The following is a 26,426-nucleotide window of genomic DNA, read 5'->3' on the forward strand; positions in this document are numbered from 1 at the left end:
TTTTTATTTATACAAGAGATGGAGTACAGGCCAGATGCATGGGAGGGTGAGAGGATCCATCAGACACAGAGTGGGGAACAGAACAGGCATACTGACGAAATACTCTGCTGAGGGGAGCAGCGGGCAAGACAGGAGAGGTCTGCTGCGCCATGCGGGGCCTGATTCTCGCCAGCCGGCCAAGATTGAACCTGCGCTGCAGAGGCTGTGAACAGCTTCACAGTGCAGCATTCAACCACCTGAGCCACTAGGGAGACCCTAGTTTATTGTTTTAATTAATTTTTTCATGGATTTTAAAGAGTTCTCTTTATATATTATTGTGTGAGCTGCAAATTATAATAGCTTTACTTCTTTGTTCCAAATTTGGATTCTTTTTATATCTTTCTATGCCTCATTGCTCTAGCTAGAGGATCCAGTACTGTGTTGAATAGTAATTGTGAGAGTGGACATCCTTGTCTTAGTGGAAAGGCTTTCAGTTTTTCCTCCATTGAGAATGATGCTAGTTGTATATTTGCTATATATGGATTTTAGTATGTTGAGATATGTTCCTTTTATCCCATGTTTTTCAAGGGTTTGCATCATAGAGGATGTTGAACTTTATCATATGGTTTCTTTGCATATATTGATATGGCCATATGGTTTTTATTTTTCTTTTTGTCTTTTTGTTGATGTGTGAATTACATTGATTGTCTTTCAAATGTTGAACGATCCTTGTGTCCTGGAATATATTCCATTTAGTCATGGTGTATAATCTTTTTGATGTATTGTTCGATTGGTTTGCTAAGATTTTGTTGAGGAGTTTAGCATTCATGTTAATGAGGGAAATTGGCCTCACATACCTAATTTGAGGAAAGTCCTTTTTTTTAAGTTTATTTATTTTCATGGAAGAACTGGGGTGTAGGTCAGCGGTCCAGGGGGTAAGAGGATTTACCAGAGACAGAGCAGAGCAGAGCAGGCAGATTTACTGAATTGCACTGCTAAGGGGAGCAGCGGGCGGCAGGAGAGGTCTGCGCGCCATGTGGGACCCTCGCCAGCGGCCGGGGATCGAGCCGGCACTGCAGAGGCTGCGGGCAGCTTCGCAAGCCAGCGCTCAACCGCTGCGCCACCGGGGAGGTCCTCTAAAAAGGCACTTTTAAGTGCATTTTGTTGTTGTGCTTTTTGAGGTCTGTATTTCCTGGATCTCTGCCCACTTACAATATGAATATTTCTCTCTCTTGGGGAGTTGTTGTCATTCTTTATGCTTTGCTTTATTTTCTGTTTCCTGCAGTTTCTCTTTAGGGTGGGTGGGTGTCTCTCTTTAAAATTAAGAGATTATTTGTAGAACAGCGCTGAAACCCTCTTAGAGTCTAGGTTCAGCATCTTTTAAATGTTCTTTTAGAGATTTCCTCATCTTGACTCTGTGAAAACATATCCCACTGGATCCACTTAGATTTGCGTTGTCAGGATCTTGAATTTTTTGGTTCCTTTGTGAAAAATTGACTTGCCCTTTATTTTATGCGAGTGACGAGTGACCTCTTATTAGCATACCTAGCATTTTTTAAGTTTTTTGACCACCCCAAATAAACCTGTCCCATATTTGTTCCCCATTTATTTCTTTTATAGCACTTATAATAGCCTATAATTATCTTGTTTACAACTCGTTTGGTTTTTGGTGCTTCTTATATGAGCATTAGCATCATAAATGGAGATCCTCTTTTATGTCCTGTGGTCCAAGACCCTAGCTCAGTGTCTGGCACACGGGATTCAGTAAACATTTGTGGAATAAATAATTCCAGTTTATGGTAGGGTTTCCTCCACATCATGCTCCTGTGTGAAATTCAGAGGTATTTAGTATGAATTTGGGAACTGTTTGGAATTAAGTCTATCACTGCAGCATGTAAAGTGATTTTTAGAAAGGTTATAATTTTGGTAGTATATAGCTATAGATCTTCAAAACTGATTTGAGTTGATTTCTTTTTTACATCTTTAAATTTTTACTTTTTATTGTTGTTGGGTTTTTTTTTTTGTCTCCTAAGTTTTATGCTATGAACAGTTGTTACTTTTTAAGAAATAGATTATAATCCCCTTGGCCACAGGTACTCATTCTTTTGTCCAGTTATGGAGCTACCCTAGCAGTTTGTTTGTGCATACGGGAAGCTCTACTGTAATCAGTGCATTGTGTTGTTAGTGGCTTCTGTGTAGGAGGAGGATTACATGTGATTCCTTGAATGAAGGATGTGAAGGCTTTTCATGGAATTGTAGAATGTTAGCATGGCCTCATGAGTGGTGTTTCCTAGAGTTGTGCTGCTGCCCTGATTAAAGCCAGAAGAAACTTGAGACCAGAGAATTCAACTTTTTCCTTTACTCTGTAGCTAAAAGAATTTACACTTTGTGAGATTATGTGATGTGATTTAGGTTGTCCAGCCAGTTAATGACCATGCTTCATGAACTTATGATTCCTAGTTGAAGTTGATTTTTTCTAGAGCCATTTTATTATTCAACAAAAGGGCAGAGGTTTGCTTTAATAGTATTTTTTTAAATTTTTTTTTAAGATTAATTTATTTATTTATACAAGCACTGGGTACAGTCAGAAGCATGGGACGGTGAGAGAATTCACCAGAGCCAGAGCGGGGAGCAGAGCAGGCAGAAGGACCGAAGTACACTGCTGAGTATTTTTAATCTACAAAAAAGGCAAATATCCTAAGATTGAATCCTTGTACACTTTTAAATACTCTGCTTGATTGACTTTTCTTCATATCAAAATTAAAGGTAGTTTTGAATATCCAAAACTCTTAATTTGAAACTGATTGGATTTACTTATTGTGAACAGGCGTTAGCAGAAAAAAGTGTTCTATATTTTCCCCTCAGCACTGCATTTTATATTTATATTAAGTATTCTTTTTTAAAAAAGATTTATTTTTATTTATGCATACAAGAACTGGAGTGTAGGCCAGAGGTGCAGGGGGCAGGGGTTGTGGTAAGAGGAGTCACCAGAGACAGAGTGGGGAGCAGAACAGGTGGATCTACTGAAATACACTGCTGAGGGGAACAGCAGAGTGAGACAGGAGAGGTCTGCTATGGCATGTGGGGTCAGCTCCCTGACTGGGAATTGAACTTTTGCTGCAGTGGCTGGCAATAGCTTGATATCGCTGAGACTTTAACCCCCCTGCCACCAGGGAGGTCCTATATTAAGTATTCTTTAGAGCAGCAATTGAAAAGTATTGCCAAACAGGCTTAGCGTTTTAACATGTTTAATCAAAAAAAAAAGGATTTTTATTTGCTGACTTGAATTGAACACAAAATGACCAATATGTTGTCATTATATACTCATGATAAATTTTAGTGGTTTGTTCATGACATTTAATTGGTAGCTTATACAGATATATACATTTAAAAATATGCAAAATAGAGCCATAGTACTTGGAAAAAATTAATTGTATTCCATATTTCAGTTGCCACTGAAAATTTTTATGATCCCAAAAGAAGAATTTAATTACTCATTTGCTTTTGTAGTCTGTGTCTAGGAAATTTAATGTGGTTAATTTTTATTACCTTCAGTTTTCTTCTTGCATTGATAGGAATGAGAATTGAAAAGACATTTTTAGTCCTCTGTTCATCTCCCATATCTGTTCTTCTCGATTAGTTGTTATTTTTATTTGCATTTTAAATATATTTTAGAATGATAGAGATTTAATTTTAGTAGATTAACCTTTATTAGTTGGATCGTAGTTTCTTATAGTGACTTGTGTCTTATATAACCCTTTCCTTTGCTTGTCATTTGCATTTTTCCAGGCAATAGTAAAAATGCTAAAATTAGTCATGGGGTAGGTACCTAGAAGAGTGTTGTGGTTGAATTCTTTTGGTTGCCAGAAACAGAGCCTCCTGGCAACTGGAACTAAAATACCATCAGTTTCTGTCCTCTATTATTCCCTGGAATCTTTTCTATTTTTGTGCCTGTTAAATTCTTCTCTTAGTAGGGACTGGCTTTTTCTTTCTCTGGTGAATCTTTCTATTTTTTTGTATCTTTTCTCTATTTCATTTATCTGTATATTTCTGTCTTATAATTTTATTTTCTTACTTGGTGTTAAGCTTATCCTAGATCACTAACTAGCCTGAATTAGCTGTCATTGAGATAGTTGTAAGGGAAAGTTATAGGTCCACACATATCACTTGGCCTATTGCTCTCCTTCAGCAGTGGTAATGGAGGAGATACTTCCCTTTCTACAAACTAGGGGTATTGAACTGGTATGGATTAACATACATAGTATGAGAAGTTAATATTTCTTCTTTAGTCCTGAGAATTAGAAGAATGGAAAGCTCTATTAGTAATGACGTTGGGTTGTATAGGTCTTTGGAAAGAACATGTGTTTACAGAAAGCTACTACTGTGACTCTTAATATTGTTATTGTTAGTGAAGAATTGATGTTAATAGTGCCCTAAACTAGTTTATTATTTGCTGTGCAAGAGAATGGCAATGGATTGAGGAAAGTAATACCTAACTAGAAGGGAGCATTAAAAATAATCTACAGGTGACTTTAAACTTTGGGAGAGAACCTGTTATTTAAAAAATTTAAGAGTTAATATATTAGTTGCTTCTCTATTTCCTAGTCTTTAAAAGGTAGAAAAAGTTGAACCTGACTTTAGCCTATGATGATAATGGAGTCACTTTGCCATAAATAGGGAACATTTATTGTTATCATAGTAATTTTATAATTATTAACTAGTAAAATTTGTTATAAAAATCTGAACAAGATGACAAATATAATAATTAAAATCTCTTAATAGTACTTAAGCTTCATTTTAGTTTTGGATTTATGCTTGCGCTGTATAAATTAGATCATACTATAGATGTTTGTTAGTTTGTTACCTATATAAAAATAATGGGTTTTTTGGGGGGCAACATAGAATCATACATCTTTATTTCTTACATTGCAGTAATTCCTCCAAATTAGCTAGCATAGATCTAAAGTATTCTATATAATGGCAGTATGTTTCTCATATATATGTTCTATAATTTAATAATTTCTCTGCTATTACAAAAATACTGCATTAAAAAGACTGATAGGTTGGTGTCTCCATACATAGATATTTATATACTGATGATTTTATTTTTATGAGCTAGATATCTGAAATGAGAATGCTAGTAAAAGTATACATGCACTTACAATTTAAATACATCTGCAAATTGGTGTTCCAAAAGGACTGAGGTAATAGACATGTCACCATTTTCTCCCTGATTTCCTGATAAGTTAAGGATTTGATTTAATAAGGTTGATGAATGTAAAAGAATCTTAATATGTTTGTTTTTCTCTGACACAGCATGCAGGATTTAAAGAAATTTGTTATTATTTATTTGCCATTTTAATGACTTCATTGACATGCATTCTCTTCATTTCTTATTTTGTTCATCTTATTCTCAATGTGAATATTTTGCGTATTTTAGATGTGAATACTTTATTAGTCATCTAAGTTGTTAACTTTTTTCCCCCTAGACTATCGCTTGTTTCCTGTCTTTCTTTATGGTATTTTTATAATACAAAATTTAAAAGTTTTATACAATTAGTTAACTGTGGTTTCTTCTTCTTTTTTTGGGCATTGAACTGAGGTGTAGGCTAGAGGTGTAGGGGGTGAGAGGATTCACCAGAGACAGAATGGGAAGCAGAACAGGAAGATTTACTGAAATACACTGCTAAGGGGAGCAAGACAGGAGAGTTCTGCTGCACCCTATGTGGGTTAGCAACCTGGGCAGGGGTTGAGCATAGGGCTGAGACTTAACCCTTAGGCCACCAGGGAGGCCCAATTGGGTGTCTTTTTAATCTTCTGGTATTTTCTTTCCCTTTATAAAAGCTTTTAAACTAAGGTAGTCCTATTTGTTTATTTTTATTTTTGTTTCCCTTGCCATAGGGCTTGCATCATCAAAAATATTTTTTATCATCGATGTCATGGAATGTATTGCCAGTGTTTTCTTCTTACTATATTACTGTTGCAGGTCTTTTATCTAAATCTTTGATTCATTCGGAGTTTATTTTTGTGTATGGAGTTAGAGTGTAATCTAACTTCCTTCTTTCATGTATGACTTTCCAATTTTCCCAGGACTATTTGTTAAAGAGATTGTCCTTCCCCATTGTATAAGCATAGCTGCTTAATCATAGATTAGGTATGTACTTGGATTTACTTCTGGTTTTCAGTCCTATTCCATTGATTCATGTATATGTTTTTGTGCCAATACCACATTGTTGTTAGCACTGTTGCTTTATAGTCAAGTTTGAAATCAGGTAACATGATACCCTTTACTCTCCTTTTTTTCTCAGATTCACTTTTACAGTTTGAGGCCTTTGTGGTTCCATGTAAATTTCATTTCCTTTTTTTGTTTGTTTCATAGCTTTGAAAAATAGGTGTTGGTATTTTGATGGGGCTTGTGGTAAATTTATGTATCATTATAGGCAGAATAGTTGTTTTGATTGTATTGATACCTGCATCCATACACAAGGGATATTCTTTTATATCCTCATGTTGCTACCTGAGTCCTTTTAATAGCATCTTCTAGTTTTTTTTTTTTTTTTTTTTTTTTACCTCCACAGTTAGGTTAATTCCTAAGTATTTAGTTTTTTTGAAGCAATTATAAATAATGTTATTTTCTCAATTTATTTTGCTTTTTGTTATAAAAAGACTGTAGATTTTTGTATGTTGATTTTGACCTGCCATTTTGCTATATTCATCTGTTGTTCCTAATAGAATCATTAGGATTTTCTATATATGTAATATAATATCTGTGATTAGTGATAGTTTCACTTTTTCCTTTCTGACTCGATTCCCTTTATTTCCCATTTTTGTCTGATAGTTTTGGCCATAACCTCTAATACTAAGTCAAACAAAAGTGACGGTGGGTATCCTTCTCATGTTCCTGGTCTAAAGGGGAAAGTTTCTTTTTTTTTTGAAGTTTTTTTTAAAGATTTATTTACTTATACAAGAACTGGGGTACAGGCCAGAGTGGGGAGTGGGGAGAGACAGAATGGGGAGCAGAACAGGCAGATGGACTGAAGACACTGCTGAGGGGAGCAGCAGGAAAGGCAGGAGAGGTCTGCCGTGCCATGTGGGTATCTCCCTGGTGGGCCCGGAATCAAACCCACACCACAGAAGCTGTGGACAGCTTCACAGCACAGTGCTCAACCCTCTGAGCCACCGGGAAGCCTGAAAGTTTCATTTTTTTCCCCACTACGTATTCTAATTTCTTTTATTATATTGAAGTAATAATTTCCCTCTGTTCCCACCTATTTAGTGTTTTTATCATAAATGGATGCTGTATCTTATTAAATGTTTTCTCTGCATCTACTGATTTCATCATATGACTTTCATGTTTACATTTGTTGATGTGATGTACTACATTGATTAAGTTACATATATTATCATCCTTGCATCCCTGGGATAAATCCTACTTGATCATGGTGTATAATCCTTGCGATATGCTATTAGTTCGATTTGCTAACGGTATGTTGAATATTTTCGTATCGATATTTATCAGGGATGTTGGTCTATAATTTTCTTGTGCTATCTGTTTGTGGTTTTGGTACTAGGATAATGTTGGTATTGTAAATTGTATTAGGGAGTGTTTCTTTTTATAATGTAAGCAAGATGGGTATTAGTTCTTTAAACATTTGATAAAATTTATTTGTAAAGCTGTGTGGTTCTAGGCTTTTGTTTTTCTGAAGTTTTTTTTATTGCAGTTTCAAATTTCATACTTGTCAATTTGTTCAACTCATCTATTATTTACTGACTTCATCTTGGTACACTACATTGATCTAGAAATTAGTTTCTTTAAGGTTATGCCAAATTTATTGGCATATAATTGTTCATAGTAATCTCTTATGGTCCTTTGAAATCATGTGCTATTTGTAGTGATTTCTTCTTTCATTTGTGATTCTTTTAATTAGTGTATTTTCTCTTCTTTGTTAGCCTAGTTGGAAGTTTGTCTACTTTATCTTCTTGAAGAACCAATTTTTAATTTCATTGATTTTTTTTTTTAGGTTGTTTATTTAGGATATTTCTTGTTTCTTAATACTACCTAGCCATTTGTCTTTAACCTTGACATTTACAGTAAAAGCACCATCATTCAAAGATACTTGTAGCACTTAACTTTTTCCATCTACAGTTCTGCTTTTGATACTGTGTTTAAAAGACCTTCTTGATCCAAAGGTTGTTTATATGTGTATCAACATATGTTATAAAAAGTACAGGTAAAATATATATACTATATATAGAATATAATATGGTATAATTGTAATGTAATACCATATTATATGTTGTGTATATGTTATTTATTATTAGGAATTTTATTGCTTAAATTCCTAAATACTTGTTGGTTCATTTTTTTATGTGGTATGAAGTAGAACTATGTTTTTTTGGTTTTGCTCTATTGTTTGAAATGCTACCATTATCATATTTTAAAATCTTATCTATAAAGAGGCTTTCTGGGTTTCTTAATCTGTTTTATTTTCCTTTCTTGCTTAAATTTCAAACATTGTAAAACTGTGATAATAATCAGCATCAGGTAAATTTTTTCTCTTTTTGCACATTTGTGTTTACGTATTCTTTTAATTAAGTGCTGTAATTTCCTCTTTATATGTTTCAGGAATATTTTAGTGGATAAACCAAATGACCAGTCTTCAAGGTGGTCTTCAGAGAGCAACTATCCTCCCCAGGTGAGATTATGTGTAACTCCTTTTAGATTATGTGTAGACTTCCATTTAGAAACCAAAATTTAATTAGGCATTTAATTGATATGTTACCTGTAATTCATTAATAGTTTATTCGTTCTTTGAATTTACGAGGTACATTTTTATTTCCTCTTGTTTAAATTTTGGGAAAAAAATATTTCATTGGGAAATGTAATGTGTTGAAACAGACTTTTTACTTTTGGCTACCAGAACATTTAAAGTCTAATTTATATATTTTTTGGATTATACTGATGAAAAACTAAGTTTTTTGATATTCTTTGAGGAAAATGTTATTTAAAAGGAACTGGTTCAGATGCTGTTACTGCTCTCATCAGTTGACCTATCTGAATACTGTCTGAGAAGTGGTTGTGGCATTTACCATTGTTAAATGCCAGTCATTCTTTAAATGTTTAAGGAAATGTTAGTAAATTGAACTTCAGTTCAGTGACTCAGTGACTACCTTTTAGGGAAAATGAACTTAATATAGTTTGTTATTTTAATAAAGTAATATATTTAGATGATATCAGAACTGAGCTGATTTTGTTCCTTGGCAGGTAGTGTCTAAAGTCATCCAAGTTTTATCTGGCTTTGACCTTATATAAATATAATATAAATTGAATAACTATAAATTTTCTATGATTTGCTTTTATTTCTTTGTTTGACATCATATTTATTAATATGGTTGAGTATAACTGTTGTTTGTTGATCTTCACTACTATATAGTATTCTGGTGGATTTGTATGCCAAAATGTACTCGTCCCTTTTGCGGTTGATGGGCTTTTGGGTTTTTACAGTTTTTTGCTTATGAGCAGATTGCAATGAACGTTCTTGTATGTTATCTCTTGGTACGCATGCTTTGTTTTGTTTCTGTTTGAAAACACCTTATTTTGCATACATTATTTATTTGTTAACATTGCGCTCATAGCTAATAACCTGAAGAATGCTTATCTAACACATGTTTTCTCTGTAAGGCACATCACAATTTCTCCTGTTTAGAAATACTAGTCAGAACTTCAGCACTGTATTTGGGGGCCATTTTAGACTGTGAAATCACCAACAGAAAAGACAAAAACATAAAAAATGTGGTACTAAGTAGACTGTGAAAGGGACACTTGTTTATAGTATGAGAACTAAAACAAGAAGGCAAAGTGTGCCTTGTTTGACTGCAGCTGAGAGAACAGGTGCCAGGAAACTCTTATTATTGCTGCTCTGCACATGTTGATGAGTGTGAAAATGCTCCAAGTACTGATTTTGGCGTTACAAATACATTTTGGTAAGTAGGTGAATTTGCAGATACTGAATCCATGAATAATGGGAAAGTGTACCTTAACTGATAGCTCATTTGTCATGTCTTGACCTGGTCTAAGAGTAAGAAGAAAGGAAAAAGAGGACTCTGCAAAATCAAAATCGTTGTGATAAAATTTTAGGTCCTGAGGGCTTTTCCTTCACTCTACTTTGAATATATATTACTTTCTGTGGTTATTTTCTCAGATTTCTGGAAGCAAGTTTATGTAAGGGGCGGCATCACTGTAAAAGAGAGGCACATTAATAGCAAGCTGATAATTGACAAAGTGTCATGAGGGAGAAAACAGAAATATCTAAGTAACAAATAGAAAAAGAAAAGTATAGTATTTTGGGGGTCTTTAGTGAAAGGGTAGCTAATATTGTCTGTTTCATTATAGGTCTAGGATAATGTCTGGTAAACTTTCTGCAGTGATGAAAATATTACATAATTTCAGCTGTATAATATGATAAGAGCTAGCCTTAGGTAGCTGTTGAACACCTGAAAATAGAACTGAGGAAATCAATTTTTATTTAATTGATTTAGATTAACCAGTACTAGGTGGCTAGTGGCTATGGTATCACTCAGATCCAAAGTATCAGTGTTACCAGGATATACCGTTTAATGTTCACAGTGCTTTACTGACAGTAAGAAATTTTGAATGATGTTTAGTATATGCATCTAAGCAAATAAGGACATGAATGTAGAGAAGAATGGAAATCACTCAAACCCTTTCAGCTACTCCTTTCCTTTTTCAGAATTAGGATGGATTATATATGTATGCATGGGTGCTAAGATATTACTTCTGCTTTTCACTAACATTCATTCAATTCAAGATAAACATATTGAGAGGCTTCAGTTTTTCATAGCCCGTTGTTGGTGTTTGAAGTACACCAGTGAACAAAACCAGAGGTAATTAGAGCATATAAGATGACAAAAGTTTCTCCCCTTGTGGAGCTTGTTTTCTGAGGAGAGAAAGACAAACAAAATAAATAACACAGTATGGGTGAAAAGTGTTATTTCAGTGATTAAGGAAGATATTTTTGTAGTTTTGACTGGATGGCAGTTGTCCAGGTAATAAAAATTAACTCTTAAAGCACTTTGATATAAATTTTAAGCCTTTTGCTAACAAATAACCAAACACAGAAGTTAAATATTGCCTCTCTTTTCTAAATGTTCAAGTTTATTTTATGACAAGGAATTAGAAGTAGGGAAAATTCTTGCTTTTATATTCTCTTCTCACAATGCTTTAGACAACTTCTGTCTCTTACATATTGTAAAGAATCTGTAGTGACTATCTTATTTAGGGGCAGGCAGTTAACCCTCTAGGATTGTATTTCTTCATCCATAAAAATAAAGTTTTAGGACTATAATATAACTATTTTATTTCTAGATTTCTAAATTTTTAATTTTGTATTATTTGGATAGGGGCCACTTTCTGGAAGCAGTAGGTAGATAGAAGTATTTCGCTATTACTAATTAGTGATCCTGGACAATACCAAGGAGTACCCAAGGGATTCCAAACTGTAAAGGGGAAAAAAAACCCTTGTTGTCTATCCTAAGGATTCGTGCCCATGTACATAAAAGGAAAGTAATCAAAATCATGTGTGCTCAAAAATTTTTTATTGGTAAGAGATTCAAAGACAATAGAGAGGGGGAGAGGAGAAGTAATGGGGAGAAGAGTATCAAAATATGGACTCCCAGTGAAACTCCAAAGTCAGCCATCCCCATGTGGGCAACTGTTAAGCCAAACAGGCAAAGTCCCAAAGCAGAGCAGCCAAGGCCCAAGAGCAGAGCTACCAGGAGAGTGAATCCAAGGCAACCTTTGCAGGAAACACAAGCAAGAGATTGTGTCTGACCCACAGGACTGGGAGTAAAGGAAAGAACCAAATTTAAAAATGTACCACCCACGCTGAATTCAATACAACGTCAAGATGGTGGCTGCCATCTTCTCTCAAGAAACGGATAGTGCAGCCTACCAATGCATGGAAGCCAGAAAAAGAGCCACAGGTTGGGGCCAGGAGAAGGAGTGTGCATGGGACCTGAGCAGAAGCAAGAGCGTCTCCTCTCTCCTGCCATCGAGACTGGGTTTTTTAAAGTCTTCACCAAAGCTCCTTTCTTCCCTTGGTTCTAGCTGCTCCCATTCTAGAAGTCAACGAGTGGACCAGTGAGACTCATTGCTTACTTACAATTCCCCCAGCTGTCTTCCTTAAGGATGTGTTCCTTCAGGGGTGGGCAGGGCAGCATGAAGAGGCGAGCCTCACAGATCTCTTACATTAACTTTAAATCTTTTATTCTTTTTTAATGGCAGAAGCACTTATTTTGTATCTATCATAGGATCACATGTCTTTTTATTTTGTGTTACAGTTAGTTGTTTGTGTGTAGTTTTTTCATTAGATTGTAATATCCTTGAAAGCTGCCATCATAGTTACCAATTTTTATATTTCCTCTTTTATAATGTCATAGATTTGCAAAGCTGGCATGTTGTATTTGTTGTGATAAAAAACAAGTGTCATATGGGAAAATTAATGTGGTTCAGGAAATGTGAGTGGTAGATTTCAGGCTAATTCAAGTGTTTGAGAAGTTGTGTAGTGTCCAACATGCACATATCATCACATTAGTAAGTAATAATATTTATTTAGGAATGAAATACAAATGTTCTTCTTTTAAATTATGTCTCTTGTTTTTTTATAGATGGCTACCAAGTTGTCAGGACCAAAATTATTATTAAGTTGTTGAACCTGAATATATAAGTGAAACTGTTAGTATTTCTTTTGACCTTGGATGCTGTATTAGTTATTTATTGCTGTGTGACAAATTATCCCAAAACTTAGCTGTTAAAAACTTAGCTGTTATTTTATGCTAAGTGTCAGGATTTAAGAGTGGCTTGCTGGATGGTTCTGGCTTGGTGTCTTTGTGAGGTTTCAGTTGATCATTGACTAGTACAGTTATCTGAAGGCTAGACTGGGGTTGGCGAATCCACTTTTCTGCTTCTTCAGGTTGCAGATGGTGTATCCTGGAATTTCTCATCTCTGTAATTGCATGATCCAGTTCCCATAGTAAATCAGTCTCTCTCTTTCTCTATTCTCTATTCTTATCTCCTATTAGTTTTGTTTCTTTGGAGAGCTCCCAAATAAACCATTCTCTTCAATTATCATGGTTTTGCAAACATTTTTTCTGGGCAAGAAAGTTGTGGGTCTTTCAGTGTTTATTCCTCCTGATGCTGTGACTGCTATAAGCGTATACTCAGCTCCCATAATACAAATTTGGAGGTGGGACATACTTTTTAGCTTCCTGCCTCCTCTTTTCCAAGTAAACATGCATGTCCCACCAGAGTTTGCTTTTGTTCACTCAGGTATTCTGTACCTTCAGATGTTTGCTTTTTGTATCTTGTCAAGGCTTTATAATAGTTTTCTTTTTTTATCCATAGGGTATTCAAAATGTGTCACCTATAGAGACATTTAAAAGAATGATAATACCCATTGTTGCAGAAATCTGGGAAGAAGAGGACCAATACATTTTGATGAAAATCTGAATTGCTACAGTGTCCTTTGAATATAATTTGGCAAGGGGTTGTACATAGTACTACTAGGTGGTTCTTGCCAGTACTCTGCTTCTTAGAAATAAAAGCATAAGTGTATAAGAATGTTAGATACATTTAAATATTTAATACAGCAATTCTTGAAATTCTGTAAATACAGGGGAGAAAAGACTATCCATCTACAGGGGAATGGTAGAAAACATTTTTTGTGGAACTTTGTCAGCCATTTAAATAGAGTGAACGAGCTTCATATCAGTTGGAGGGATTTCCCTTGTAGAATGAAAAAAGCAACATGCAGAGAAGCTTTTGCAATAAAATTCTGCTTTTTTTTTTTTTTTTTTTTTTTTGCCAGGGTGGGGACCCTCACCTGTGGGACTTGAGTACCCAAGCTATGAATGCTGGAAATAATTTGTCCATTTTATGCCCCAATTTCATGATCTGTAAAACAGAGGTAACAAGAGTACCTAGGCCCTAGGGTTGTGGGAGGGCTAAGTGAGACCCTGGCATCCTTGGAGGAAGGACTGCATATGCTGATGTCCTGTTCTCACTAATTCAGTTTTCAATTCCTGGGGCATTTCCATTTCTCTTTTAATATAAAGGGACTGTTAAGAGACAGAGAAGGATCAGTCTGACTCATATCCCCAGACCTCAACCTAAAAGCTGGGAGATTGACCCCAAGAAGCCATTACAGATAATCATTGTAAACCAGTTAACATTATGTGGCCCTACTGAATAAATGATTAATTACACTAGTAAAGTGTTGAAACCAGTAAAAATGAGTCTTCATACAATCTGATGTACACCAACTATCATCCCATATGCAACACCCCCTAAACCCAGCAGAAAGCATGTTTGTGTACATATAATTTTATTAATAATCAAATAGTATTTTTGTTATTAAAAAAGTTACATAAGTAAAACAAAAAATCTCTAATTTTAGGTAAACACTGTCTATGGCCGTACCACTCTGAATGTGCCTGATCTTACCTTGTATGTAGTAAAACACAATGATAGATCAGATAGAAATATCTCATAGGTAAAAATTTTAATGTTTAATCACATTTTGATCTTATTGAATAGTGTTATCCCTTAGCTAAATAAGTTTCCTTTATTTCTTTAATTTACAGGAATGTCTTTGATATATTTTATGCTCCTGCACACATTGCATTTCATTCATTACAGAATATAATTGTTTTATAGATATGCCACACTATTCATTTATCCATTCTCCTGTTTATGGTCATTTGCATGATTTCTACTTTTACTGACTATGAATAGAGTTTATATATGTGTGTAAGCAAGATTTTAAAAATAATACATAATTTTTAATTATTTTGGTTATATATCTAGATGTAGAATTACTGTATCTAAGATGGGATATATTACTTTATATGAAATTAGCAGACTGCTAGTTGCTTCACAGCCTCACCAACATTTATAGTAACAGACATTTTAATTTTAGTGATTATTATTAGTGTGAAGTGGTTTTAATGTGGTTTTAATTTATAATTCCCTGATGACTAATGATAGTAAACACTTTTTTCCCATTTGTTTACTCACTCTTTATTTTTCTTTTTTTGTGAATTCTTTTTCCTCATGAAAAAATGGTGTGTGTTTTTTTTTTTTTAACTGAATTATAGGAGTTGCTTATATATATTCTGGTTATAAGTTTTTTTTTATATATTACAAATATTTCTTCCCAGGGGGGCCACCTTGGTGTTGCAGGGGTTAAAATCTCAGCGCTATCAAGCTTTAGCCAGCCACTGTGGTCTGAGCTAGATATCCGGTCTGATCTCCATCCCTGACCAGGGAGCTAACCCACATGGTTAGCCTTCTGCTAATCCTGCTGCTCCCCTCAGCAGTGCTCCCCTCGCCTGCTGCTCCTCTCAGCAGTGTATTTCAGTAGATCCACCTGTTCTGCTCCCTACTCTGTCTCTGGTGAATCTTCTTACCCCTTGCACCTCTGCCCTACAGTTCTTGTATGCATAAATAAATAAAATAAATCTTTTTTAAATGTAAAATTTCTTCCCAGTCTGACTTTTATTATTTATTTTCTTAGCACTTTCATTATTTTTTAAACATTTATTAATTCTGACACAATAAGCTTACATTTTTAGTGTACAATTTGATAAGTTTTGACATGTGCATGCTCTTGAAAATACCACTACCCTTAAAATACTAAACATATCAATTATTCCAAAAGCTTCCCATGTCTCCTTTTAATTCCTCCAACCTTGCCCATATCATCTCTAGGCAACCACTGATCTGTATTCTTTTAGTATAGATTAATTTGTATGTCTAGGATTTTATGTAAATGGAGAAATAGAAATTTTTGACTCAATTTTTAAAACTATTTTGAGCTTAGTCTGTGTTATAATTTGCATCAGTAATTCATTTTTGCTGCTTAATTGAATTCTTTTGTGTGGATGTATCACCTGTTGATGACTTTGGATTGTTGTCTAGTTTCTGGCTGTTACAAATAAAGATGCATTGAAAATTAAATGAACAAATCTTTGTGGTTTTAATTTGCATTTGTACAATAAGTAATTTGACCATCTTTTCATATGCTTGTTTACCTTCCTAAATGTTCCTTTGTGAAGTGTTTGTTCCGAAGTTTGTCTATTTTAAAATTTTTTTGTTTCCTTATTATTGAAATTTGAGTTTTTACATGTTTCTAATCCTGAATGGGTGTTGAACGTTACTCTTGGTGTTTTACATGGTAAAATCCTTTTTTTTTTTTTTTTTTGTACTCATCCTAGAGTAGAGTTCAGATTTCTTAATATAGTTAACAAATTGCAGCTCTTTATGGCAAGAGGTAAAGTCCTTTTCCCTTCGTAATCTTGGCTAGCCTAAGTGACTTGCTTTGATCAATAGAAAATTCTGTGAAAGTGTTATTGCAACTTCTGAGCAATAGCTTCTGCTCTGTCTTATAACTTTTGAGACCACTATGCTCTGAATAAAACCCATTTAACTTTCTTGAGGATACAAATCTACTTGAAGAGTTGTAGTCAGCTAAGCTAAGTCTAGTTTCCACTCCTCACCCCCAAGTAAGTCCAGTCCTTCAGCCAACCTACTAGCTGATACAGCTACATAAATGAATTTAGGAGATACCAATGGAAAAATTGTCCATTGGACCCACTGAATCATTAGAAAATCACAAAGAAATCACTGTTGTTCAAAACACTGGGTGTTTTTTTAGTCAATCTGAGACATACAGAGATATATAATCTCATTTTCATGCTACCTGTTTTTTTTGTTGTTGTTGTTGTTTGTTTGTTTTCTTGCCTGTTTTTCCCATTAGAGTAAATGCTGTTCTCTCCTACGCAGTTATTCAAGTCAGAAACTAAATCATCATCTTGATACTTCCTTCTTCTCTCCATATATTCAACTTTTACTAAATCCCATCAGTTCTTTTGCTTACACTTCGAAGGAGATATTCTGGGTCATAAACTTCTAAGTTGAACTTAATTACCACCAAACTATGTTCCACATTGTTTGCACCATATTGCATTCTCACCAGCAATATATGAGTGTTCAATTTCTACATATTCTTGCCAATACTTGTTCTTGTTTTTATTATTATTACCATCCTATTTGGTTTGAAGTATTTAATTGTGGTTTTGATTTGAATGATGAATGATGTTGATTATCTTCTCACGTACCCATTGGACATTATTTTTCTTCTTTAGAGAAGGGGCTGTTGAGGTCCTGTGACCATTGTAAAATTTGGTTGTTGGCTTGTTGAGTTGTAAGATTTATATATTCTGGATATTAGACCCTTATTGGATATTTTATTTGCAAATATTTTCCCCCATTCTGAAGATTGACTCTTCACTTCCTTGATAGTGTCCCTTGATGCACAAAAATTTTAATTTTGATGAAGTGCAATTGATTTTATATTCTCCTGCTGGTATTTTTGGTATCATAACTAATAATCCATTGTCTGATCCAAAATCATGAAGATTTATCCTGTTCTAAGGGTTTTATAGTATTAACTCTTACATCTGAGTCTCTGATCTTAAGGATTGATTTTGGATCAATTTTTATCCATTTTGAGGTGATTTTTGTGTATGGTACAAAGTAGGCTTACCAACTTAATTCTTAACACATTTATCACCTGTATTACTCACTATTACCATGAAGCATGAAGCCACTTGAGACAAAATATCTGAATCTTATTTTCTAAATAGTGAATCCCTCCATGTATTCAACCAGCAATAGTTTCTTTCAGTTTTTATGATTGAAAACAGTCTCTAGAATGCAAAATGTTTCCTAATTAACTGATCCCATTTTAACCAGTGTATAATTAAAAAAACTTGAGCTCCATTAGATTAATCTACACAGGAGTGGGGTTTTAACTTATAAAATTGGCAGGAATAATTAGTAAATCTCTGTTTCCAGGTTTAACATTTTATCACCGATTTTGAACATCGAATTTACTGTTGAAGTATAGTTAAAAAGAATATGTAATTGTTACTTTTTTGTTCTAATCTGGTTTCATTTGGTTGTTCATAGTCTGTTATATTTTTCATTGAATGCTTTCCTTGATTATCTCACTAGCCCTTTTTCCTCCCTTTATTCACAGTGATGTAGTTTCTTGGGGAAAAGGAGTAGCAGTATGGGGGGTGGTATATAAGGCTCTTATGTACTATTCTTAACTAATTAAAAAATCAAAATCTACCTGTGCAAGGTGGACAGGATGGGCCTTATATTTTCTTCTGTTACCTGTTCAGAGTTTTAACTTGTAAAGTTATCTATTTGTTTTAAACAGAGTAGGATATGATTTGATTGTTTCTTTGATTTTTTTTTCTTTTTTTAGTACTTGATTCTGAAGCTTGAAAGACCTGCTATAGTCCAAAATATCACATTTGGAAAATATGAAAAAACTCATGTCTGCAATTTGAAGAAATTTAAAGTCTTTGGTGGAATGAATGAAGAAAATATGACAGAGCTGTTGTCTAGGTAAGCCATGATTATGAGGAGTAAAGAGTTGTCTTCTAAACAGGCTGAAGTCTTAGTCTCTGTAGCTAAATCTGCACGGTGAGGGAGATTCCTATTCTTCTTTTCCTAGTGCCTATTTCAATCTTGTGGCTTGAGTTAGCTGTTTTTTTTTCTTTTTTAAGAAAAAGAAATTATAAGTTAATTATTCCATAATTATTTATATTAATTATTAGTTAATCAATTATTAGTTAATATTATTTAAGAAAAAAGAACAAGTTTCAACATACTTTTCAATCTTTTTTTTGAACTTCAGAAATACTTTTAGTTTTAATGAAAATCTTTGCTGTAAAAGTACAAATTCTCTAAAAACAACAACAAAAAAACCCCAACAAATTCTATCCAAAACATTAAGGTTGACTGCCCTAATCCAGAAGTAATACTCTGGAGGTTTACTACAAATTGGAGATTTAAAAAAGTATGTACTGAGCATCTTTACATAGTGTCTGCCATTTGGAAGGAGCTCAGTAAAATTTGGGTTTTAACAACATAGCCCACCAGGAATGAAAGTGTTCATTTGCCTTCTAGATAATAAAAAACCAAATAGCCAATATAATGAACAAATGAAGCCTTGGAGTTTTAGAATGTATTTGTAATGTGGTATATCCCATTAGCACAATTCTTTATGTAACTTGAGTATTACATCTATATTGCATTTGATTTAAGTCATGAAAGTATTTAGGACTTGAGGCATCATAAAAGTAAGTATAAAAGTAAAAAAAAAAAAAAAAAAAAAAGTAAGTGACTTTTCCCTAAATACTTGCATCAATCCTAGTTGCTCTAAGTAGAGAGGTGATACAGGTTTATTTTTATTTAGGATGAAGTGGATGCTATTAAAACAACAGAATAAGGTTGTATTGGAAATTTATTGAGGTATGAAAGCAACATTAGCTAATCAGCCAGAATTAAATAATTTAGTTCTTTGACAGATTCTAATGTTTCACTCAAAGTTGTTAGATACGTGTGTGAATTGGTCTGTAATTTTCTTCTTACTGCTTAAATATTTTGTCTTATATTTAATTATATACTTAGGATCCTAGATCCTGTCACATTTGCAGGTACTGTAGCCACATTCTTTAACACTGAACTTTTTTATTAGTTGTCATGTAATTTAGAGAATATAGCTGTAATGCAGTTGATGTGAAATGTACAAGCATTGACCTATATTCTCATATTCAGGTATATCTTTTCATTGCCTAAGTCATGTATTTTGAGCACTGGTTTAATTTCAAAAATTTGAAAATATTAATCTGTGTTTTAGTATATTTACTAAATTATGAAGTCAGATTTGACAACTTTCTTTTTTTCCCCTACAGTGGCTTAAAGAATGATTATAACAAAGAAACATTCACTTTGAAGCATAAAATTGATGAACAGATGTTCCCTTGTCGATTCATTAAAATAGGTAAGTTTTTAAGCATCCTGGAATACAAATAAATTCTTTATACATCAGTCAGCAAACTGTAGCCTGTGAACCAATGTCTTCTAGTCCTGTTTTTCAAAATAATTTTTTTAAATTTATTATTATTATTATTTTAATTTTATATATTTTTACATCATTTTTCCTTTTTGCACAATGTATGCATTTTCATCTTGGTTATAGTCTCCATACAATTCCCACTCCCCTTGCTTTGCCCCTACCCCTCCCCACATAGTGTGTCTCTGGTTTATAGTTGTTTGTTGATTTTGATTTTTACTTTATTATAATTAGTCTTTTTCCTGGTCCCTTATTTAGGTTTTCTAAAGCTTCCATATGACCCTGCAATTCCACTCCTAGGTATTTACCCAAAGGACACAGAAACATTAATTCAGAAGGGCACCTGCACCCCTATGTTTATAGTAGCACTATTTACAATAGCTAAGCTATGGAAACAACCCAAATGCCCAAAAATAGATGACTGGATCAAGAAGATATAGTACATATACACAATGGAATATTACTCAGCAATCAAAAAAGATAAACTCATGCAATTTGCAGCAACATGGATGGAGCTGGAAGGGATCATGCTCAGCGAAATAAGCCAGAAAGATAAAGTAAAATTTTATGGGAACTTTGCCTTGTCAGTTGTTCACATAATGTTGTGTCTGCTTTTGCACTACAAAGGCAGTGTTAAATAGTTAGTTGCGTGAAACTGCATATCACAAGACCCACAACGTTTCCTATTTGATTCTTTGCAGTAAAAATGTACTAATTCCTGCTTTACGAATCTGTGGTTACTAAGTTAAAGTTATTTCAAGTGAAATGTTTTCCAAATATTTTTTCACTTGAAAGATTCTTGGAAGATTTTGTAAGATATAGTGATTTGATTGCATTAATTGATAAATGTAAGGTATATCAGTTTTTGTAATGCTTTAACATTCTAAAACCCAGTACTGATGAATTCTTTAAGCCATTTCATTGCAATTATTTTCTATATCATTCTTCTGAATTTCATTTTTTTACTGATATGTTGGTCAGACCCATTAATTTCACGATCTACTAAATTGTTGGAAAGTACTAGCTGAAAAATCCTACTTAAGACTGTTTATTTTTATTTTCAATTAAAAAAGGTTAGCAAGTGCTAAAATCATTTTTAATGCCTCCTCAAGATTATTATTTGTAGGATTATTTTGTTTTCCTCTAAGATGCACTATTTAGAGGTTAGAAAATTAGGAGACTTACCTATTTTAATTTCCATATATTACATACCTTTGAAAATATGTTAAAATTGCAATTAAAGTGAATTGGACCCCTCAGCAAAAATAGGAGCTAGAATCCCACATTTTGATTTGGGAGAAAAATTCCCCTTGTGGAAGCAGTGCACTTAATGGTAATTGTTTGCCAGTCTGTCAAGTGTTAGCCTATCATTTCATTCAGTCAAATAGTTCTGTTGGGCAAAAACAATGTGTGAAGTCTTGATAAAGACCAATTATAAAGGGAAAGCAATTTTCAGAAGGTTAAACTGGCCATAGTGTTGCTTTCTTTTGTAACTGTAATTTTTATTAAATAATTGTCAATAAAAAAACTGTGTCCCTGTTTTGCAATGAGAATTTATATAAGCACACAAGGTTTTTTGTTTTTTTTTTTTTTTAATTTTGACAAGTTTTATTTCATACCTAATAGGAGAAATTTTTTTAATTTTATTGAGGTAGTATTGGTTTACAACTATATGTGATATAGGCTGACACCCCTTCAGACGTAGGTCTCCACACCACACCCACCACCAAGACACCCCGAGTCCTACACTACAGCCCATTGTCCTCTTTCCATACTTTGCTCTCCTTCTCCCCCTCTGGTAGGTTGTTCCTTTGAGTTCTTCCTTGTTTCTTGATGTGAGCCTGTATTGCTATATATTTTAATCTTATAACTGCTTTTGCTGCACCCCATACATTCTGGAAAGTGGTGTCCTCCTTGTTGTTCAACTCAAAGTATTTTTTAATTTCTTCTTTGATCTCCTCATTAGTCCAGGCACACAAGGTTTTATTTGTTTATTTCCATTTCCCTGCCCCCTCTATTTTATCAGTTTCAAAGTTTTTGAATAAATTTAATTCTTGGGTAGTTCTTCTTTTTCTCTTTCCTCAGTTTACAGAACACTCGTTCCCTAAAGATCAAATAGACAAGCAGTGAAAATAACTTATATTCTCATATAATATAGACTATACAGTTTTAAAGGACTTACTCAACTTCTATTTTGCTTAGTCATGCAAACTAAAATGTTCTTCCCCCTTTTAACAAATCCTTTTATTTTTGTGCTTTTGAACATTTCTTTCAGTCATTAGTTTTCATATTTGAAGGAAACTGCCACTATTACTTCTATAGGTGTTAATCCTCCAGTATTATTCATTAGTTGAAGTGTAAATAAAAATCTGTTAAGGGAAGTTGCATTGTTTCTTCCCTTAATAATTTATAGGAGAACAGAGATATCTTATGGATCAGTTGGACATTCAGCTGCCTGGAGACAAGAAATTGAACCTCTTTTCAGTCCTTCCTATGGGTCTTTTAATTGTAGAGAATAATGATTTATTCTTTGACCCTGTGTTAATTCTGTAGTATTTAAGTGAAATGTTAGTTGGAGCTCTCTAAATAATTATAGATACTTGCTATTCATTTGATATTTAGGATCTAATATTTAAATAACCAACTATTTCTCACTTTTCTGTAAATGATAATGCTATGCACTGTTTGCTTTCAAAACTTTTCTCAATATTATCTTGATAAGTTTTCCATGAAAATAATGTAAAGAAAATGTGAAACTAAAAGCCTGTGTGTTTGGTTCATATTTTTAGGTTTATCCCTATGTTTTCTTACAAATATTTCTTACAAATATTTTGTAAGGGCTTTTTGAGAAAGCCCTTGAATGACATGGAACTCTTTTTTTTGGTGGTATTTAACTCACATTTGTTTACCTGGTTGGGATAAATTGTTACAATTCTTAAAATTCGTAAAAACTATTTTTTTCCCCGTTTCCCCAAAAATGTTTATTTATTTATTTATTTTCTTACATTGTTGGGTTGTTTTTTTTTTTTTTGACCCTTTTGGTTTGGTTTCCCTATATTCCTCCTATAAGTGAAACCATATGATATTTTTCTTTTTCCTTCTGACTTATTTCGCTAAGCATTATCTCTTCTATCTCCATCCATGTTGTTGTGAATGGCACGAGTTTATCTTTTGATTGCTGAATAGTATTCATTGTGTATATATGCCACATATTTTTGATCCAGTCATCTGGCTTGGGGCATGTAGGTTGTTTCCATAGCTTGGCTATTGTTTATAGTGCTGCAGTAAACATAGTTGTGCAGGTTTCCTTTCAAATTAATGTTTTTGTGTCTGGTGGGTAGATTCCTAGGAGTAGAATTGTGGGGCCATATGGTAGCTCCCTTTTTAGTAATTTGAGGGTCCTCTATACAGTTTTCTATAGTGGTTGGAATAGTTTACATTCCCACCAGCAGTATAAGAGGGTTCCTTTTTCTCTACATCCTTTCTAGCATTTGTTGGTATCAGTTTTTTTCATAATGAGCCATTCTCACTGATGTGAGGTGGTACCTCATTGTGGTTTTGATTTACATTTCCCTGGTTATAATTGATGTTGAGGGTTTTTTCATACACCTGCTGGCCATTTGCATTTCCTCTTTAGAGAAGTGTCTTTTTAGTTTTGTGCATTTTTTTATATTTTTTATATATATATATTTTTTTTTTAGAGGCATTTTTTTATTATTTATTTATTTGTTTGTTTGTTCGTTTTGTTTATACATGCACTGGGTACAGTCAGAAGCGCGGGAGGGTGAGAGAATTCACCAGAGCCAGAGCGGGGAGCAGAACAGGCAGAAGGACCGAAGCACACTGCTGAGGGGAGCAGCGGGTGGCAGGAGAGGTCTGCGCGCCATGTGGGACCCTCCTCTGGTGGCCGGGGAGCAGCCGGGGATCGAACCGGCACCGCAGAGGTCGCCGGCAGCTTTGCAACCCAGCGCTCAACCGCTGCGCCACCGGGGAGGCCCGAGTTTTGTGCATTTTTTTAACTGGGTTGTTCGCTTTGTTTTTGCTGAGTTGTGTAAGCGCTTTGTGATTTTTGGTATCAGTCCCTTATCAGTTGTATGGAGAGCAAATACTTTCTCATAGTTTGCGAGCTGTCTCTGTTTTGGTTATTGTCTCTTGCTGTACAGAAGCTTTTTGTTTTGGTATAGTCCAAACTGCATTTTCATCATACATTGTGTATCTGTTTTGTTCCAGTACCATGCTGTTTTAATTATTATGGCTTTGTACTGATTACTGTTTCTATTTTGCTACTTGTAATTGGCTTGCTTAGGTTTTCTTTATTCAGCTGTGGATGATTATATATTTCTAAGAATTTGTCTATCTCTTCTGGATTGTTGAACTTGTTTGCATATAAATGTTCAAAGTATTCTCTGAATATCTTCTGGATTTCTGCTGTGTCTGTTGTAACTTCTCCTCTTTCATTTATGATCCCATTTATTTGAGTTTTTCCCCTATTTTTCTTTGTGAGTCTGGCTAGAGGTTTGTCTTTTTTATTTCTCAAAGGTGTTTTGATTTAATTTTTTAGTGACTCCAATTATGTGTATGTTGTCTCTCTTCTGTCTGTCTCCTCTATGTATAAGGTAGATATGGGATTACTTTTAATTTATCTAACAGGCTTTTATAAACAAAGAAACCTCTTGATGGTATGGATTATATGTTTGTTTTTGCTACTGTATGGTGCCTAGCATGGTGCTAAGCATATAGAAAATGTTCAGAAAATTTATTCAATGAATCCTAATAAGCATCAGCAGTGTTTTATGTTGCTAAAGTTTTATTTGAGTTATATTAATTTTTTTTTCTGTTTTCTTTTTCTATTCTCAAAGTTCCACTTTTATCCTGGGGACCCAGCTTTAACTTTAGCATCTGGTATGTTGAACTTAGTGGCATTGATGATCCTGATATAGTACAACCCTGTCTCAACTGGTATAGCAAGGTAGGACAGTATTTTAAAATCCTGATTATATGTGTCAAATGCCTGTAAACTGAGAATTGTATCAATCTTTTGTCTTCATTAGAACAATTAAATACTGAGACTAGTAGTGATGATTAATCAGCTAACACCTATTAAACATTTACACTCTGTCAGCTTCTAAGCAGTCTTTATAACTTATTTAATCATTACCACTCTGTGAGATGGGTACAATTATTATTCATCTATTGCACATGACAAATGGAGCACAGAGAGATTAAGTACTTTGCCTAAGACCCATATAGTTTTAAAATGCTCAAACCAGGGCCTCCCTAGTGGCGCAAGGGTTAAGACGCAACCTATGAATCTATCTACAGCCACTGCAGCATGAGATTGATTCCCCGCCAGCCAGGAGCAACCCACATGGCGCAGCAGACCTCTTCTGACTCGCCCCACTGTTCCCCTCAATAGTATACTTTGGTCAGTCTGCCTGTTCTGTTCCCCACTCTGTCTTTGGTGAATCCTCTCACCACCACCCCCAGCACACCTCTGGCCTGTACCCCACCTCTTGTGTGCATAATAAATAAATCTTTAAAAAAAAAATGCTCAAACCAGTTCATATGCTCAGGTAATTTGGCTCCAGGGCCTCACATTATGTTGTTATACCCATCTGACCCTAAATTTTGTATTTAACCTGTCTTGATAGAACTATTTAAAAATATTGTTCCATGGGAGTAGATTTGGTTCTTAATTACTTTTAAAATGTCTTGTTGTATTTGTGTTATGTAAAATAGAAATGTTTACTTTTAAATACCTAGGATTTGAAATAGGTAACTTTCGTAAATATTATGATCTTGTAGGGTTTTAAAAATGATACTTTTATTCATGGGCCATTTTGTATAATAGATGCAGCTTGAGAAATGTAAGTGTAAGTTATAAGGAAATAGGCTTTTCAGGTTTTTAAAAATTTGTGTTTAATATGGTTCATCTTTATTTCTCATATGTAATTATAGACTTGTCTAATTTTGTCAAGGAGGTGATAAAGTTTTAATCTACTTACCACTTTCTGATACAACAAACTACTCATAGGAACTGAGCAACCAATATGCCTTCTTTCTAAGGAATGTCAATGTGGAATTTCAACTCTTTTCTGGTCAGCTTAATTGAAGAACTTTTTATTTTTAGCATTTGATTATATGCAATATAAAATGGATTCTATTAGTATTTTCTATATTTTTCTTATATTTTTAGATATTTCTTTTTCTTTTTTTTAAAAAAAGATTTATTTATACAAGAACTGGGATATAGGCCAGATGTGTGGGAGGGTGAGAGGATTCACCAGAGACAGTGGGGAACAGAACAGGCAGACTGGCCGAAATACACTGCCGAAGCCAGCAGCGGGCGAGACAGGCGAGGTCTGCTGCGCCATGTGGGTTTCTTCCCGTACAGCTGGGATTGAACCCATACTGCAGAGGCTGCAGACAGCTTCACAG

The 26,426-nt window shown here is 34.1% G+C and overlaps 1 protein-coding gene across 3 annotated transcripts in view; it reads left to right on the plus strand.

Annotated features, from left to right (window-relative positions):
- MKLN1 (muskelin 1) overlaps positions 1-26,426 on the plus strand; it is a 279,842-nt gene that overhangs the window by 172,591 nt on the left and 80,825 nt on the right. For all 3 annotated transcript variants that reach the window (XM_037513287.2, XM_054692672.1, XM_037513281.2), the window contains 4 exons: positions 8,606-8,675; positions 18,333-18,475; positions 19,828-19,916; positions 24,848-24,957. In XM_037513287.2, the coding sequence (XP_037369184.1) occupies positions 8,606-8,675; positions 18,333-18,475; positions 19,828-19,916; positions 24,848-24,957 (412 nt within the window). The remainder of the gene's footprint in view (positions 1-8,605; positions 8,676-18,332; positions 18,476-19,827; positions 19,917-24,847; positions 24,958-26,426) is intronic.

Source organism: Talpa occidentalis, unplaced genomic scaffold (genome assembly GCF_014898055.3).
Source record: "Talpa occidentalis isolate TD23 unplaced genomic scaffold, MPIMG_talOcc4v2.1, whole genome shotgun sequence".
NCBI classification, from domain to species: Eukaryota; Metazoa; Chordata; class Mammalia; order Eulipotyphla; family Talpidae; genus Talpa; species Talpa occidentalis.